The sequence below is a fragment of the Strigops habroptila genome, chromosome 5 (genome assembly GCF_004027225.2).
Source record: "Strigops habroptila isolate Jane chromosome 5, bStrHab1.2.pri, whole genome shotgun sequence".
Classification (NCBI taxonomy): Eukaryota; Metazoa; Chordata; class Aves; order Psittaciformes; family Psittacidae; genus Strigops; species Strigops habroptila.
Genome location: NC_044281.2, coordinates 55,720,038 through 55,738,666, shown reverse-complemented (window position 1 = coordinate 55,738,666; position 18,629 = coordinate 55,720,038). Strand labels below are relative to the sequence as shown.

The window sequence follows — 18,629 nt, the reverse complement described above, 5'->3', positions numbered from 1 at the left end:
GGTAATAGAAAGTCCAAATAATTCTCAGGTAGCTTTTTTGTGAACTCATCTGCAATTTTCCTATTGAATCCATGTGAAAGCTACTTGTGAAGAGGTGAGGAAAGTATCTGTAAATACTCTCACTTAAAATTCATTATTCCTATGGAACTTTTGCAAAGCGATCTTTTCAAATATTCAGAAGTATTAAGTTATCCTTTCAAGTAATTTCAAATATCAGTATCTCTTCTTAAAGATGGCTGAGGTTCAGTCAGAAAGCCAGTGTCTCAGTAACTTCTGTGGAAATAAATGCTTGAAATACTGGACAATATTCTCTTTCCAAAAAAAAAAAAAAAAGAGCACATTTTCCTTTCAGAAAATTAAAACAAGCCACACATGAACTCAGGATTTGTTACTGTAAAGGGGAAAGTGTAACAAATACTACATATGTTGACAAAACAGAGAGAGGAGTGGGAAAAGCAGAAATCTCTTTGTGGCTAAGATTTGAGTAACCAGTCAGAACAGCTTATGTTTTGTGCCACTCCTGTCAAGCCTTCCTCTTTTCATTTTTTTCCCCCTTTTGATCCTGTGCTCAGGCATTAAACCTACCATTCATTTGACAAATGTTTTGTTCTTCCAGGCATAATGCGCTTCCTCTGCTCTAACGCTGCAACTGATGTTGAGGGGGAACACGTGGTTTCACTTCCTCAGGGTTAAATGCAATCCTTGAGTATCTTCTAGGTTTCACTTGCTAATTTGTCTAGGCCATGTCATGTTGCTGTTAAGATTCATCAGATCCCTCCAATGTGACCAAAACATGCACAAACTTTATTCAAATGCAGGTTTGAAAGTGCATATTTATTTCTTATGCCAGTGCAAAATGAGCAAGCTTTGGGCCTGAAATAGCAGTTATGGAACTGTAGGGGTTATTTGTTCCAATTTTCAAGGCATCATCAGCCACTACAATTTGAAAGGATATTAACTGACAAGAAGAAAAGTAACAAAAAAAGCAGCATTCCAAAATTCTCCTCTCAGAAATTGCAACTTATATGCAAGTACTGACTTAAATATGTGTTAGGGTTTGTTCACATTGTAAAAATCTGTTTAGAGCGGGTACGAGAAGGTTTTATTACTTTTTCCCCAGTGTGCCAATAGGAAACTGAAGACAGTTGCAAGCAGTTGGTTTGCCACCTACTGGCACGGTGGTGGTGGTTGCAATCGAAGAGATCACAAGCTGTCAAACTCCATTTGCCTGACTGAGATCTCAGATAAGCTGGACAAAGGTTTACCCCCAACGAGCAGCAGCACATTGGTATCCACTGCAGGCACTGGCTGACAGCCGGCTCCCTCCTCTTCTCCAACCATCTGAGCAGCAGCAAAAGTCTCTTTTTCTGAAGAGACAAGCAGACGCAGAGACCCATCCTTTGATAAAATGCTCGTTGCTCTGTTAGGGTCTAATTCTGCCTCCGAAGTGGTTTGCAATGCACAAAAGCCCCCCAGCCCCAGAGGCAAGCTAAAGGTTTTCATTTCAATTGCATCACTTTCCTCATTGCCAAACACTTGGTACGCGGGCTGCTGACGGAAGTAGCTGCAAAGGCGAGTGTGCTTTGGGATGGTCACCAGCTGGTGATGGTCCTTCTCCTTACTCTTCCAATGGCTGGGGAACGTATTAGTGAAATCTGAAGCAGTTTGGAAACCCACACCAATTCCTAAGATGCAGTGATATATTTTAGGAGAGAAGTTTGCCTTGGTAATAATACTAAGCTTCTTCCATGTCTGTGTATGGAAATGATACTTCCAGAGGTCATCGTTAGGACTGGAATTTGAAATCCCTCCACCAAAAATCAGCATGGAGTCTTTGAAGACTATTGAAGCATGACCTACCACTGGAGGAGGTCCTTGGCTAAATGTAAGAGAAACCAGCAGTTAAGGGGCGACCAGCAAGAAAGTGACACTGATTTTAGCCTCTGTTTTTCTTTTGACTCAGAGGAATGACTACTAAACAGCTGCACTGGGACATCAAAATTGCACTGCTGACAGCTACATCAACATGTTGCCAACAGCTCTTCCAGGCAAAGCCAACGGGAGCCCCAGGGATGGCAGCAGTACTACGTGTTGATCTGAGAAATTCCAACAGTCACCGAAAGGGCAACATCACCCTCTCTGCCTGCACACAGTATCAAATGGTAAGATTAATTCCCTCTTTCTGTGTTAATTTAGTGTAACAAATAGTATAGTTTACCTTGTTCTGATGTTGGACCAGCTGCTGCTTACAAAGTCCCACTTCCATAAGTCTTTCTGTTCACTCAGCCCCATCAGTCCTCCGAAGAGGTACATGCCTGTATGATAAACCACTGCTGAATGGCCATGCCGAGGTCCTGGGCCAGTACTGTGAGATGGGGTGGAAACACACAACCATTTTCTTGTATCTGAAAGCAAAATACTCATTTACAGATGTACCAGATTTACCCTCGTATTTCACAAGGGATTTATTTCAAGAAGAAAGTAACCATGCTGTTGGAGAATAAGGGTTTCTGCTCTAAGCTTACTGTAAGTTAACAGCTTAAATTCTGACACTGAAAAGTGCATTTAAAAAATCAGTTTTGAAATAAACTTTTAATGAAAATGTCAGCTGCTGTATGACAGATGTTGTGGAAATTTTATCTACAGAGCAGTTTTTCCTACAACTTTGTTAATTCACTAACTCTGAGACAGAAAGATAATTTCCTGGCTGTAAGAAGGGAAAAATCAGTCAACAAAAACATTCCTTCATCAATGTCTGTGCTTATTCTCCCTGTGAGGGAATGAGGGATGAGATAAACCCATCATTCATTTCAAAATAGTGACTGAATGGCCACCAGATAACAACAGTTATCCATTTAGGAAGTCTCTGGGAATCATCTGGTTTGCAACCACCAGATTAGTGATGAATATGTTAATGAAACCATCTCCTGTCAGGTTTGGTTCCCCACGGTCAGTTCTAGATTTGAGATTCAAAAGATGGCATTAATAGGCTGAAGTCAGGGTCTCTGCTGCATCTGACAGTTTTTGATAATCCTTGAAGACTTTAGCAAGTAGTGAACAAAACATTCTCCCTGATTTTCAGCTCTAAAACTGGCAAACACTGCAAAAACTCTTCCAGTAGAATTCATTTCATCTGGCTATTAATTTAATTGACAGACTTCATAATTAAATGCTGTCAAAGAGAAGCCAAAACTAACTGAACATTTCTACTGATCAGATTTCTTTTCAACAGAGCAAGGCATGCTTTCCTGCAGCAGTCATCGTTTTGATCGTACACTGGCACAAAACCTTATGCTTTTTAACTTACCAAAATGGAAAGTCCAAAACTCCTGTGAAATGCCTCTGATGCCGAAGTACCCTCCATAGATGTACATGCTGGAGTGGTACACTACCGCACTGTGACCTTTTCTGTTAGTTGGTGTCGAGCTCTAAAACAGTTCAACAAAACGCTGTTAACAGATCAAATCGTATCAGTAGCAATGTCTGTCTTGGGAATATTCCCAAGTAATGAAAACCATGGCTTTGGATTTTGTTAAAGTTCTTTGAAAATACAGACTAAATCCACCACGGACGACTTGTATGGATGCAAACACAAGCCATTCTCAAATCTGAGCAACCCTCCCTTTTTAAATCCACCACAATATCACATACCTACAGCCTCCCCTCTCTGCACTCCCATCAATAGTACTGCTTTCACAACTACTGGTAGGCATAGTTTCAGGGCATGTTGTAAATACATTCGGCAACTCTTGGGAATATAATGGGGGATGTAGCCCTTTCTACCACCCTGAACCTCTCCACACTGAGGAACCTTTAGTCCCAAGAGGAACTCCCTCACATTGCTTGGTGTGGATTTGCCCACCACAAGTCCCAGACTCTGTCCAGACTCTGAGAAGGAAACCAGGTGGTTCCCACTGTGCCTACAGCAGCTTTTGGCGCTGCTGAGACTCATGGACCCAAATCTGGGGAGGCCCAGCTAAAGCCAAAATGAAATATAAGGCAAGTGTTTGGTTTGTTCTTTTGTTCACATTTTAAAATTTATTAGTGTGACTGCCAATCTGTTTTCACAGCCCTACTTCTAAAAGCACAGACTTCATGTATGGTTGCAATATTCCACTTAAAATCAGTTTCCTTGATAAGGATATCAGAAAAACAGAAACAGTAGTAGAGGAGATGACTTACCTTCCTATATAGGACTTAAAATTTAAGAGCCATATTCTTAAATACTGTTTTAAAGAAGGAAAAAACCTTCATTATTCAAAGTGCAAAGAAATAAAGTATAGCCACATGTCTCTGAAGAGATGAGATTGGAACTGTTTGGGGGAACATATTTCAAAGCAATCTGTTTAATCAACAAAGCAACAGGCATTTGATTCACACATTCACCACTTCCTGGCTCCTTACCTCAGTCTCTGCTGGTACGTTACAGCACTCTGTCCATCTTGCAGAATCTAGGGGATTGTTTTAATAAAGCGCAGTTTATATCCCAGACCACAAGAGGACACTCCTCCAACATTAATTTTTCAAATTACAGATCTCATTTTCAAGTAAGTCTCATCCTGGCGTTTTCCACTGACAAGCATTAGTTTTCCACTAAGACAGCAGTACGGAAAGACTTACAGGAGACATAGTTTAAGTATTTTTTCTGTATCCTTATCTGATACTGAATCATGGAGATACCATACTGTACCTGCTGTTTCCTCAGGCTAAATTTCACAGTGCAGAAATAATCTGTGATTTTCAGCATTTTCTGAACTTGCAGAATCCCCAGATTTACTGATGGATGTATGACTCCTACTTATTATGTAAACCTTATGACAACAGCCTTGTTGTTCTTGTTCCTTTTCACAGATTCCTTAAAAGTAGTCCTCAAGTAACATTCAGAAATCTCTGATCTATGATTACCATAAAGTAGAGGAAATACGAGGTACCCAGCACCAGAGGTAGAATGACAAAGCAATGCAAGCTTACAGTGCTAAAAGCTATACTTGCCAGGAAAGATTTTAAGTAATGACCATGAAAAAACTAAACACACAACAAATTTTGAATAACTCATTCCCAATTTTCACTGGAAAGTACTATGAGTAATAAGATACTTTTCCTATTAAATATATTGTATCTTAGGTTCTCTGTTCTTTCAGCAGGTTTTTCAGACAAATGCTGGCACATAAAGGATTTAAAAAAAAAAACCCTATTGACTTAAGGTTACCTAGTGAAGTAGCAAAAGAAGCCAGGAAACTTAAATCTTGGTCTTGCCACAAGATTTACTAGCTCAAAAAGAACTCAATCTTTCTCTCTCTTTCCTCCCTCTGACATTAAAATAAGCAGCTATTACTATACACAGTATTTCCAAAGGGAGAATATATAGTGTATGACATTGCTATTAAATTCAAATGTTGCACTGCTTTTATTAAAATACACACTTAAGAGATACCAAATGTTTTTTCTCAAGGAAATAAACCCAAAAAAAGCCCTGTGTTAAGAAATGCTGATGTTAATTTCCCACCTTCTTATTTAATTATACTTGTTTTTTCCTGTTCCATCATTTCTGTTGCCAGTTTATGAGTTGGTTTTTTTTCAGTAAAAACACAAAATGAGATATATACTTCACTGATTTACTTTTTTCTATAATAAAACAAAGAGCTTGGGTTTTAAAATGTATGTAACATATGGAAAAAAACTTTAAATATTATACGTAATAATTATTGGGGTTTATGATCAAATAGTAAACTTCAGAGGGAGGGAAGAAGGAATGGAAATTCTGAGAGCTTGAAATACATAAAATTTTCCCATAAAGTACTTTCTAATTAAAGTAAGAGCTGAGTCTTTGATAGCTTAACAGCCTAATTTTAGGGGGAAAATTTGCACACAGTTTTACAGACATTACTTCTTGTAAAGCCTAGGGAAGACTATGTTACAAGCAGCAGAAAACAGTTTGGTTCTTACTATTTATTAGTACCTATGGACTTGGAATGTCCCATGGAAAAAACTGGCTATTGTGTATCATACCAATGTCATATATCCAGAGAGGAGTTTTTGCTTGTGTGAAAGCAGAATCCACCATCCCACCAAAAATATACAGGTTGCCCTGCAAAATGCAAAAATATTTCTCACTCGCAGATACATGTATAGCATAAAAGCAATTTTTAAAACAACTCTTAAATGAAAAGGCTGCTATCACCAAAACATAATTAACAATAATGCATACGATGATGTACTAACAATTCAGGAGGCCATCACAAAATGCCACTAACTTTTAATCCTGTCTTTATCCTCTCCCAGAAGGAAACCCCGGTGAACATTCTGCTATTTTAATGGGAACAGCATTCCAGAACCACTCATTCCCTCTTCAATCTGGGACAGCTTGAGGGATGTGGATCTGGAGGTCTCAGAGACATTGCTCAGGTAATATTATATTCTGCATGTTTATAGAAATATTTCATTGCATTGCAGCTCCTGATATCCTAAATCCTTTTTTCCCTTCATAGGCAAAGCTATAATTGTTATATGCCTTCACTCCCTTGTCCCTCTTCTATGCAAGTTCTTAAGTGAATGCTTTTATGCTGTAGCTTATCATGCAAATGAATTCAGAGCAACTGTTACAACTATACAACTAAGTCAAAGAATGTGCTGCCAAGGTCTTTATTTTGTATTACAATTATGTACTGAGCAGTGACTGAGGAAATCGCACTGCTGCAAAGCTAAACTACTGTCACTTTATTCAGAAAGATTTCAAAACACTGATACAGAATTGCAGAATCCAGAATTGCACTGACATAAAAGTATTTTCTGTCGATAATAATCTATATTCTGTATATAATAATCTTATTTAATTGCATAATAGGAAATAAAATATGGGGATATGAACAATATAAATCTTGGTCTACTACCTTATAAGCCACCATTGAATGGTCGTCCAGTTCTTCTGGACCATCTCTTGAGCAATCCAGCATTTCCCATTCATTTTTCACTGTAAACCAAAGTTGAAGTAAAGACAGCGGTGCATAAACATTAGGGAAAAAGTGAAAAGATCAGCTTTGAATCTGTCTGCACTATCAATCAATGGGGAAAAATGAAGCATTTTGTCATCTTTCCTCTCTGTTAGTTCAGAACACTGAGAGACTTCCCCTTCTATTTAGCAAACTTAAAATGTAATAGAAATTGACCTTGTTACTGCTTTTATTTTAACCCTGTACTGTTACCTGCACCAAAACTCAACTATTACATGAGCATGAACCCCAGCACAATTCTGGTTTTTTTCTAGCAGCAACAATTGAACAGGGAACACCATACATTGAGTCGAAAAATACAAAGGGTCATATCTGATAGTGCATTATTAACACAAGCATAAACTATTCCCATGCTAAAGAGTCAAGATATCCCTTGCTAGAACTGGGATATTTTAAATGACCCAGTATTTCTGGTCAAGGGAAAAAAAAGGCAATGAACTTTCTGAGATACCTACAACAGTGACAAACATGTACCATTTGCCCAATGAACAAAATGCAGTTTATCTATCATTTTGATTGAGAGACTTTAAATGGGGATGAAGGGTTCATCTCTTAACTACAGTGTCCCAAATTTCATGATGACTGGATGTCGAATCTCTTTAATCCTGACATACAAGTGAAGGAGAAAACTTACCTATGTTGTATCGCCAAAAATCCCTAAGACTGGCGGTGTTCCGCCCTCCATAGAGATAAACAAATCCTCTACAAACACTGCAAGCGTGTTTATATCGGTCGCAGGGAGAGGGCTTCTTTCGGGGTACAGATTTCCAATCACACTGTGCAGTTTTCCCTTTCATGCTGACAACTAGAATCTTATCCAAGTATCAACTTGCAAAGGACAGCCATGTCAGGGGAGGATCCCAAACCATCAGGGACAGGACTTGAGCCCTGCTTGGTCTGTAAAAAGACAAAAAGGAAAAAACAAAATAGTTTTAGGTTAAAAAAAATTTAAGAAGAAAGAAGATAGAAAAAAAAAGAAAGAAAGAAAGAAGATTATCATCTGCCTTGTGATATAAAGTTACTGTGTTTTCTTTTCATTCCCATCAAAAGCAACCTGACAGTTTTGGCAATCTGTAATAATAGGGTAACTTAAGAAAAGCATTTGAAATGCTGACTCGCAGAGTCTTATATCAGCAAGACTGGGACAGGAACATTCCTGGAGTTTAAAGTTTTCCAAAGAATGTCAATGAGCTTAAGTGCTAAACTCCGATAACCCTACATTTGCAATATGCTGGAACCAAGGCTCGCTCTTTTTTCACTGCTAAAAAGAACTTAAAACAAACCTGTACTTAAAACAAAATTCGGAAAGAGTGAATATTACAGACGAAGGAAATAATTTGCACTTGTCCAGGATTTATTTAGAGATTCATCTGTAAACCAGCTGAAATTAGGATGCATCTGGAAAAAAATAACACTATCCCCTCATTTGCCACAAGATGTCACTGTGTTCTGTGAACACTGTGTGTTCTGTAAAGAACACAGTGACAAATTCCTCTATTAATCCTCTTTAAAATATATCATGACCACTGTTTTGAAGTAGATTATTTTATGAAGCACACACGCACAAAAATAATTTCGGCATTAGGCTAAATACTGGGATTTGTGTTGATAACGTATCTGAGGTGATACATGTCACCAAATGAGGTGACAAAGTCTCCCAGCTCCAAGACTGTTTCAGTGAAAGCCAGATTCCAGCCCTATTGAGGACCTAGGATGGAACTTGGTAGGTAACAATCTGTCAGTACGGACACACTGTTAACTCTTAAATACTGCAAAGTAATGTCTGTTCTTCAATAGTTACAGTGTTTTCCATGACTGATTTGTCTAGTTTGAGTGTGCATGTGTATAGATCCCAGTGGATAAAGTCCGGTAACTCTCAGCTCATGTTGGTCCTCATTGCCCTTTCATGCCACCTCCTTCCTCAAGGCTCTAGCAGATTTGCCCTGGCAGATAAGCCCCAACATGACTGCTCCGGTTTGCTGCTGCACTGGGTGTAGAGGCAAGGTGTGTATTCAAAACTCAGTCATTCCAGTTCACAGCCTGCTGCACTGCATATAGTGGCCATCCCCACACAGTCCCTGCTGCAAGAAGTGCCTGTCAGCAAAGTGCCAATGTAAAATCTGGGAAGAAAGAAGCCCTTTACACCTTAAATTACCATTTAAGCAGGTAGACTATCTGAAGATGTTGACAGTCTGAGCTGAGCCTGCAAAGCCAGCTTGGATGTAGATGTCTTCAAGCACTCACTGTGTGCTGCTTCAAAAGCTAGCTCAAGGCCAGAACAGCAGTAGCCTCCTATAATTCTAGAACATGAAGACTGGTACCTACTCCTTCCATAAAACCAAACTGCCTCCATCAAGCTTGTGCTGAGCTGGTGAAAGAAAGCTTAGCTGACCTCGGGACAGTACCATGAATGGTATGAAGTGCTTTCTGTAGCATGTGTATTATCCCAGGTCCTTGCATTTTCTGGGGTTTCGCCACTGCTGCTGCCCTACAAATACCCAAGTGAATTGTAGCCCTGTATCTTCCCAATACTACTGACCTCTCTCACTGTTAAAAACATAGAAAGCCTTTATCAAATATGAACAACTTAACTGTTACCTTGATTCCTGAAATCAAAATAGACACAACGGGACAACATGTTACAGTGAAATGCTTCAGATATTTAATATTCTATTTGGAAAAAGTGTAAGTCTGTATTTTGACTATATCTGAAATTTGTACTTCTCACTACTTATACACAAAGGAAATATTTACAAGATGAATCCTCACGGCATTTCTCTCTTCAGGTACTTATAGAGAAGTTGCAGGGGAAGTTGCACATAATTTGATGACAAGCAAAGATTACAGTAAAAAAACTACAGAAGATACAATCATATTTCATATATATTTTCTTTCATACTAATATGAAATGCATGTATCTAATTTATCGTCCAATTTATGTCTAAAATTTATCATTTGCAAGACTGGAATATATCCAGTGACAAAAACATGCTAGAGAATCTCTTGCAGCATATTCTGGCATGACTAGCTATTCACATTCAAAGCTTTTTTATGCAAACCAGTATTATAAGCTATTATTGTAGAAACCCGAAGTATATTCTTTGTATGTTGTCTCTGAAAGAACACAAGATTGGCAGCATTTACAAAGGTGTGCGTTTCTCTTTTCCAAGGGAATTGGCAGCTATGGAGTAGTGACGTGCTATAGGTATCCGTAATACTTTACAGCATGCCACTAGAAAGGGAAAAGCCACCAGATTCTCCCCCTAACTCTGCCAAGCTCCTGTGTAACCATAGCCAATTAATTTATTTACTTCCACAGCTAAATGGGGACAAAGACACCTCCTTAGTAAAACACTTCAAATTTGCTGATACAGTGCTGTGTGAGAGTGCCAAGGTATTACTACTATTGATATAATATAATGTGCAAAATGTGGTAGGTCTTTGCTATTAATACCTTAGGCTTGTCCCCTTGAGTATTGTTTTTTATTTTCCTCAGCTATAGAACTGGTTATTCCTCTTCCTACATATGCAAGTTTGTTATTCTTCCTGCAAACCTTGCCTTCTATTATACAAACATTCAGAGAAGATGATAGCCCTGATTTCGAACAGTAGATCAGCCACAAAATCCTGTCCACTTGTTTATCTACCCTAAGTGAACTTTGTGTAAGGCAGCCGAGTAGGGTGGGATAACAAAAGGCCAATCTGGGATTAACTGAATGGGTGTCTCCTCCCAGTCACACCTTCTGAGCATCAACTGACCCCTGTGAAACATGGCCATGTACTCTTTCAGCATAAAGCATTCTTGGAAGCAGACCTACAATCACTTTAACAGAACAGTTCACAAACTGCTTTATTTCAGAGTTGGGGAAAAACCACATTCAAAGTTAATCTTGAATCTTGCCTTTCATTGCTGTTATTTTAAATTACAAACTTGACTCCTGCATTGCCTTTCTACAGAACCAGCCTCATCAAAGTTCATCTACTGTTCACCTTAACAGTCCTGTTCCCAAAGAAAAAACTGCTGCTCTCCTGAGAACAATGTCACTGAGCAGTATCCTCTGTGTCATGCAACCCTGACCTCAGCTTCAACTTGGTACAAGCAAGATCAATTATCCAATAGGAAGCTCCAACTTCAGCAGAATTTCCACAAAAATACCCGAAAAGACAACTCAGAGCATTTTTATCCAATTTTTTTTCTTTTTTTTCCTCCAAAACAGATGTAGCACACACACAAAAAATGGCTGCTGCTCTCCAAACTCTTCTGCCATTTCATTCTAAAAATAGCTCCTGTGCAATCAATCTCAATTGTTGAACGGCTGGAGGAGCTGCAAGACAAGGACCTAAAAGCTGCAATTAGCGTGGTAACTATAGTACAGAATGCTTATCAATTAATGGCACCACACTACTGTTTCACAATACAAATAATTCAGGAAATGTAGAAAGACAGGAATTACTTCAGGAAATGTAGTTTATATGTTCATTATATAATTATTTATATTTTTATTAGATGTGGTTTCACAGACAAATGATTTATTTATTTAAAGTATTACTTAAATATGATAGTCATTACAGCTTTTTTCTACCTCAGGCCCCTGATTCATTTCCATCTGTTTTCAATATACTCAGAACAAAGTTTCAGATTTAAAAGGATCCGGCCTTTTGAAATATAATGAGATATGAAACCACTCAAATTGGGGGAAGAAAGTAGGAAATTTTTTTTTGGGGGGGGGGGGGCAGTGTGGGTATGTTTATTTTCTTGTTAATTACCCAGTTTTCTGAACTCAACCCTTGAACCTTCCCATGCAGAACACTATTTTCTTATTAGGCAACTTGAGGTTTTATTGCTCTTCAAAAATATTAACAAATCTTCCCAGTTCTACTTCTCTTAGAAACCTTTCCTCTAGCGGTAGTTTTATTGTAATGCTTGTTCCAATGGGACTGCCTGCATGAATAAGGAGGAAATTGACTGAACACTTGAGAAGTAGTTACAAAGTTTTTAAAAAAAACCCACTTAGTTTAGAACAGTTTAGAGGGCAAGGCTTTTCTTCAGTATACCACATCTACTTGCAAGGCTTTGCTATGTGTGATAAACTTTAGTATCCTCAAGTTTCCTATTATATAATTTCCTAAAATCAAGTTGTTATGAACTGTTTCTGGGGTGGGTTTTTTTAGGTTTTTTTTTTCTTTGTGTTTTTGTTTTTAAAATACAAGAACTAATTTTCAGAGATGCTCAGCTTCAGAGTTTTAACTTCAAAATCCAGAATAGCTCTAGGAATATAGGGTATCTGTAATATTTCTGTATTATTAGAATTCTGAATTGAAGTAGGGGCCCTGCTTTGCTACGTGTTGTAAAACATGCAGGTACGACATGACTGAGCTTACAACTGAAGTAGTCAAGACAAAAGGAAGGAGATGGAAAATGGTTATTTCTTCTTATATGGGGAAGTTGAAGGACAGAAAGAGGATTTGTAAAATGACAAATCCAAACAGGGCCACAGCTCCATCCTGATTTCAGGGTTCAGAAAAATTACAGGTACTTTCAAGTGAAATAATAAACGCTCCCATTGGCTTTAGAAAGCCTAGAGTGAACACACTGAAAATTTACAGAAAATACAAAAGACTTTAATGTTGAATAAACCTTATTTGAATTTTAACAAGTTTAGGGTAGGATTCTTAAACATTATCACTGTTATATTTCAGTGCTTCAGAATGCTTTTTCAGAATGTTGTGAACAGGTATTTCAAAGGAGGTAACTCTTCTAGAACAGTCATGCGTAATTAGTTTCTATATGCTGTAAACCTACATATATAACTACTACTTCTGGAGTGTGCAGTCCTAGACCACTGAGGGCGTTGGCATCTTTACAGCAAAACACATGACAGCATCACAAATTTCTCCTGTGAACACTGCTGAGTGTTCTGCCTGCTTCTGAGCTCTGCAGGTAAAGTACTGCGTTCTTCTAATTCAGACCACATTAGTATTAAAGCTCTAGTTTCAAAATTTCAGAATAAATTTATATGTTTGCATATAATTCCAGATTTTAATTTTACAAATTGACATTATTAATATATTCTCTTTTGGTTTTATTTTTAGAAGCTTTAACCCAGAAAATAAATCCATTATGTTCATTACTGTGTAGCACTACTTCATCTCTATTACAAAGTGACTTCTGAAGAAGTAATAAATATAAGAGTTTATTAAATAAAGAAGTATAAATATATTCAGTTGTATTTTCTGTGTGCTAAGTATATTTTTCATTTTAAAGGAAACAAATACAACTTGGTTTGGAGTAATACAATAAATATTTTATTTTCCAAACATGGTGAAGGGGGTGGTATCTGGAAAAAAGAAATTCAGTACTTAAAATATTTCTGGGATTGTTAGACCTTTATATACACCTCTGGTATATCAATCAGGAAATTACCTTTGCCACTGTACTGAAATAAGTTTTATGGTACAAACAAAAAATAAACATATCTATACTACATTACTTTCATGCCTTATTTTCCTTAATAAATTCAGTTGTTGGGTTTTGTTTGGGGGTTTTGCTTGGTTTTTTTTGGGGGGGGGGCTGGTTTTCTTTTTTTAAGAACGGGGCTTTTTATAAATAGAAGAGACTATATATTATTTTTGAGTAGTAGATGTCCCCACATAATCTTAATTATGATTTCCAGCACTGCAATTAATCATTTGGCTGCAAAGTATTTTGAATGAATTTTGAAGAAAGAGCTTCCAGAAATGCACATCTGTAGGTGGCACAAGTCCAGCATATTATGGACATATAAATCCAGTGCACCAGCCATGCCTGATCAAAAGTTTATGATGATAATCAATGTGTGTGTTTTATTTATTTTTGGTTCTTAATAGAATATTTACTCCAGAAAACTAATACGCTTTTCAAATCTTATTTAGGGTCTTGCTGGCAACTCCATCCATAGACATGTCAAGAGCTCAGACTGTTGTGGTCTTACCATATAACTGGGATAGATGCCCTGACTGAGAAGTGTCACTGCAGCAAGATGGCTCTTTGGATGTTAGCTGAGACAAACAGGTAATTTTTCATGTTCTAGATATGGCAAAGCTATCAGGAAATACAGTTCCTGATCCTCTCACTTTAAGGTAAAAGAAATTAGAAGCTCCCACCACGTTCACGGAGCAGTCTAAGATGTATTTGGCTTTTTACCCTTTCCCTGTAAGTAATCTGTACTGTCACAACTGGAAACAGGTAATTTCAATACATGGGTCATCACCCCTTCCCCAAGAAATAGCAGCATTCAATGTGCCTGGAAGGCACCATTTGGCAATTTCACAAAAACTTACTTGTTGGATTTTTTTAAGATACAGTAGGTAGATGCCCTGGAGATTCAGTGTAATAAATCTGTACTGAGGTGTAACTGAATGCATCTTCCTGACATCTTGTGACCTGCTGCTGAAGCAACTTCAAAATACTTTATTTCCTAATGGACACTACTTGTGCTAATTCATAAAATTTTCTAGGTTAGGAAGAAAGACTCCGGTTGACAAAGCAGTCAGTGGCTGCCCAGTCTGCCTACTCTCTTCAGGCACAAATTAAGAGTACTATAGTACATACTTGACAGCTGAGAGTATATCAGTGAAAAGCTACTATCTTCCATTAAAAAAAAAAAAAGAAAAGTATGCATTGAATTTTACATGTTTGTTCTTTATATTCCCTGACTGAGGAAAAGGAACATCTAATAAAACACTAAGCCACACTTACAACTTAATGCCACATTTCATGGGAGATAGACAATGTGTTTTTCTTGTCCCCGAGACATTTTGCCTTTAAGCGAACATGGAGCAATGGAATAGAGAAGACATACAAGGTTATGAGAACAGCAGAAGCTGTAGCTTGAAGAAATATGAGGGAGGAAAGAGAGAGCATATGGCAATGAGAATAATAAAATGTTCCAAATGCTGGCAAATATTAAAACATCCAGATATTATGTTAGAATTGGTATGAATTTAGATTACACAGTATGGGAGAAGTCATGAGACACTTGCGTGAGAAAGAATCAGATGGCACAACTGGAAAGACTGTCAGTAATGACTGGAGGAAAAACTGAGTACAAAAAGGATCTTTTATAGGGAAGATGAATTTACACTGTCAGGTGAAAGATGGTTGCATAAAAACAGATGATACAATTGTGTAGCTGGAATAGATTGCATAGAAAGGCTTTTAGTCTGGCAAGGAAAACAAAGGTGTCAAGCCGACAAACAGTAATAATAACCGTGATGGTTCACAATAACCTTGATGCCAACAGTTACTAGACCGCACCAGCAAATGGAAAAAAACCAACCCCTAAACCCAACAAAACCCACATAATTTCAATATATAAAGGAGACAGAAAGCATATGAGTAACTTTACACATACAAGTTGTCGCTCCAAATTCAAATGGAATTACTCATGTGAATAAAACCAGTGATATGCATGAGCCTGCACAATGTAGCCTAGATACCAGAGCAAAAGAAGGACCAACTCTTTTGTTACAAGCCTGAAAAAATGTTTTGCAAGCTGTTTTCATATTCAGACTCCGAATGACAGGGTGTATTTCTGACTGGAGCCTGGCTTTCTGAAAAGTCCTCACTCCCAGCTAACGTGGTCCAGTATTCATCCCAAGCCAGATGCACTCTGGCTTGGGTTTTGGATGGTTGCATTTCTTTGTCTTTTGCTCGGTAGAAGGCATTTTGGTGCTTTATGCTCTTTGATTGTGGAAAAGGGAATGAGAAAAAAGAGGGTGGTGAACCTCCTAAATTGGAAGCAGGGATAAAAGAGCTCTGGCTGGCCCTACCGCAGACCTCCTGTGCAGCACCACGGAAGTCGCAGGTCCCCTTTCCCCAGCAGTCTCCTGGCTGCACAGCGCTGACGCTGCTTCCTTCCTTTCACATGCTTCGTTTCCTTTCGTACTTTTGGACAAAAGTAACTTAGTGTACAACTGCACGCAGCTGTACAACAGCAGTGTTGTACAACAGTACAACCGTGTGTGCCAAGGTTGTCTAAGTGCTCCCTGTGATGCTGTGTGTTCATTAGAGCTGGTCAGTGTCCTCACCACTGTCCCTCTGCTCCCCTTCTCCGGGTGGCAGTACAGGCCCCCAGGCTCTGGCTTCTCCTGGGCGGGCTCTGGCTGGTGGCTGTGTTGATAGCAGGTGCCCCTGTGCTCCGGGCAGGCCTCACCTCTGCACCTCCATCTCCCTTCGGTGGGCTGCTGATCACCGCCTCAGCCGGGGCTTGGTCCTGGCAGCATATGGAGGTAAAAAAAGGAAAGAAAAACAAAAGAGGAAAATTAATGGTCTCGTGAGCCGGCACTTGACCAGGAGTAAAACCCACCTGGCTGCGCCCACTGCCTCCCCTCAGCTTTGCCCTCACAGGTCTCTGCGCAACCCGACCCCCGGCATGAAACGGGCACACACGCTGCCAGCCTCGGAGGAGGAGTGCGAGATCCCCTCCCGCGACCCGCGCCCAGGCGGCCCGCACCGCGGCGGAGCGAAGGCCGCCAGCCCTCGGCCGCGAGCGGGGCCCCTCAGGCCGCCGGGCACGGCGTGAAGCGCGGGGCGCTGCCGCGGGCGGGCCGTGGGGGCGGAAGGCCTGTCCCGCTTCCCCAGCGGCTCCGGCGACCCACCCGCCCGCCTCGCCGGGGCAGCAGTCTCCTTCCCCCTCATCCCCTGCTCCCCCTCACCTCCCAAGGCCAGCGGCGAGCCCCGGGCGGGCGAGAGGCGCGGCCCCTGCCCGAGCCTGCGCGGCGGAGGCGCGCAGATGAGCGGTCGGTGCGCTGCCGTCTGACCGCGCCGGTGCTGCTCGTCCCCGGCGTGGGGACGGGCTCCGGGAGGAGCCGGTGGGTGCCGGGGGCAGATCGCGGGAGCGGGTCCGCCCGCCGGCGGGGTCCCCCTGGGGGGCAGCGGGTGGTGCTGGCGGGGAGGCTGCGCGGGTCCTGCGGGCTGTGTGCGCTGCCGGGAGCAGCGCGCCGGAGTCCCGTACTGCCGTGGCATAGCCCTGTTACTCATGAGGAATGTATAAAATCTTGTTTCTGGCCTGAACGCAGCCAGAAACGAACTTTTCTTTGCACGGAGAGCAGTTGTTTGTTTCTGCACTCAGTTCCAAGCTCTTTTAAGTCAGCATTTAGCCCAAAGATCTCTCTCTGTATGCTTTCTCTGAGCCACAGCCCCAGTGCTTGCTTAGACTTGCGTCCTTGGCTTTCTGCTTGTCTGCTTCAGCTTTCACGGGGTTTGCTTTTATTTTCTCTCTGCTTCTCCTTTACAGCTACATAAGGCTTTATTAAACACTCGGGAATGAAACTCCCCCACCCACACGTGCCTCTATTTTCCATGTTGACGTGTTTTCCTGCTTTGGGGTGGAGGCTATGCTTTTTCCTTAGTATTGCTCCTAAAAAAGAAAGAGCGTAATTGCTTTTTCAAGTTGGCATAAGTGGAGGCCAATAGATACACCCAGTCCATAGCAATGCAAAGCATGTGGCCTGGACTATATGAATAATATAAAGAATAACCTTCAATAATATTATATGATGTATAATATATCTGAGTATGGTAGCAATATATGCTGTTGATTTTTTCATGCTAGGATTTTAGATGTTACTGGCCAGTCCAGACCTACAGTGCAGAACTTTCCACAGACCCTCTTAATTGCCTCCTGCTAGGAATTAAAAAGAAAAAAAAAAAAAGGAAAAAAAAAAATAAGGCAACAAAAACCCAACAAACCCAAACCCCAAAACAAACCCACACATTTTTCATAAAAAGAACTCTGAGATCATTAGCTAACATTTGGAAGTCCCTCAAATTAACATGCGTGAAGGACTGTGGCCAAACTCCCACTGGCTCCCATAAAAGCAGAAATCAGTCCTTCAAGCAAGATTCTCTACAAAATAACACCCAGAAGCCCCTGCAGAAGGGATTGCCAATCTCACCATCTGACTAGATTAAAAACAGCAGTAACAATGTGATAATTGACAGGAGAAACTTCCCTGACAAGGAATGAATCAGTGTTTATTTTTAGCTTTTTCTCCAAATGCTTTATTTAAACAAAAGATTAACTAATTATTTCCGTCCACATTATATTATATTGTCCACACCAGAAACAGGAGGTGGCAGCTCCTTATGTATCTGCAGGGAGCACTTTGGTATGGCTCACCCTTTGAGGTCTGCACCCTGGATAGATGTGATTATCGCCAGTTGTCCTTTCATTTCTAGTCTGATCAAATACGAAAACTATCAAGGTTTCACTAAATTTAGACACCCCCCATCAATGTTTTTTATTTCTTAAATAGCGAGCCACAAAAAAGGTTTCAGAAAATGTAAATTATTATTTTCTTTGTATTCCACCCTTGCTCCAAAGCTTCGCTTGGACAACAAGTCAGTGTTAATCCTGTCACTGCAACTGTCCACTGCAGCCTTTTGCAATGGCAGAGCACTCACATTCCAATAAGATAAGGTTACTCTACCTATGCACAGAAGCCAGCAATAAAATCATGCATAGGAGAAGGAGGCTCATCCAAGAAGAGACTGGCAAAAGATTTGTCCCATTTTATGGGGAATCCAATTCCTTTGAAAATATCTGAGGACACTTTTTTTTTTTTTTTGCTTACTTG

General features: G+C 40.0%; 1 protein-coding gene across 4 annotated transcripts in view; it reads right to left on the bottom strand.

The window, feature by feature from the left end:
- Nucleotides 1-554: 554 nt before the first annotated feature.
- LOC115608521 (leucine-zipper-like transcriptional regulator 1) overlaps nt 555-18,629 on the bottom strand; it is a 55,661-nt gene continuing 37,586 nt past the window's right edge. For 2 of the 4 annotated variants that reach the window (XM_030487437.1, XM_030487438.1), the window contains exons 2-9: nt 16,080-16,264; nt 7,645-7,907; nt 6,891-6,970; nt 6,010-6,088; nt 4,405-4,451; nt 3,308-3,428; nt 2,219-2,405; nt 555-1,879 (exon numbers count right to left, since the gene is read on the bottom strand). In XM_030487437.1, the coding sequence (XP_030343297.1) occupies nt 1,204-1,879; nt 2,219-2,405; nt 3,308-3,428; nt 4,405-4,451; nt 6,010-6,088; nt 6,891-6,970; nt 7,645-7,807 (1,353 nt within the window). In that variant the 5' untranslated portion in view covers nt 7,808-7,907; nt 16,080-16,264 and the 3' untranslated portion in view covers nt 555-1,203. Of the gene's footprint in view, nt 1,880-2,218; nt 2,406-3,307; nt 3,429-4,404; nt 4,452-6,009; nt 6,089-6,890; nt 6,971-7,644; nt 7,908-16,079; nt 16,265-16,706; nt 16,852-18,629 lie in introns of those variants that run through there. The other 2 variants (XM_030487439.1, XM_030487436.1) reach the window with 2 other exon arrangements.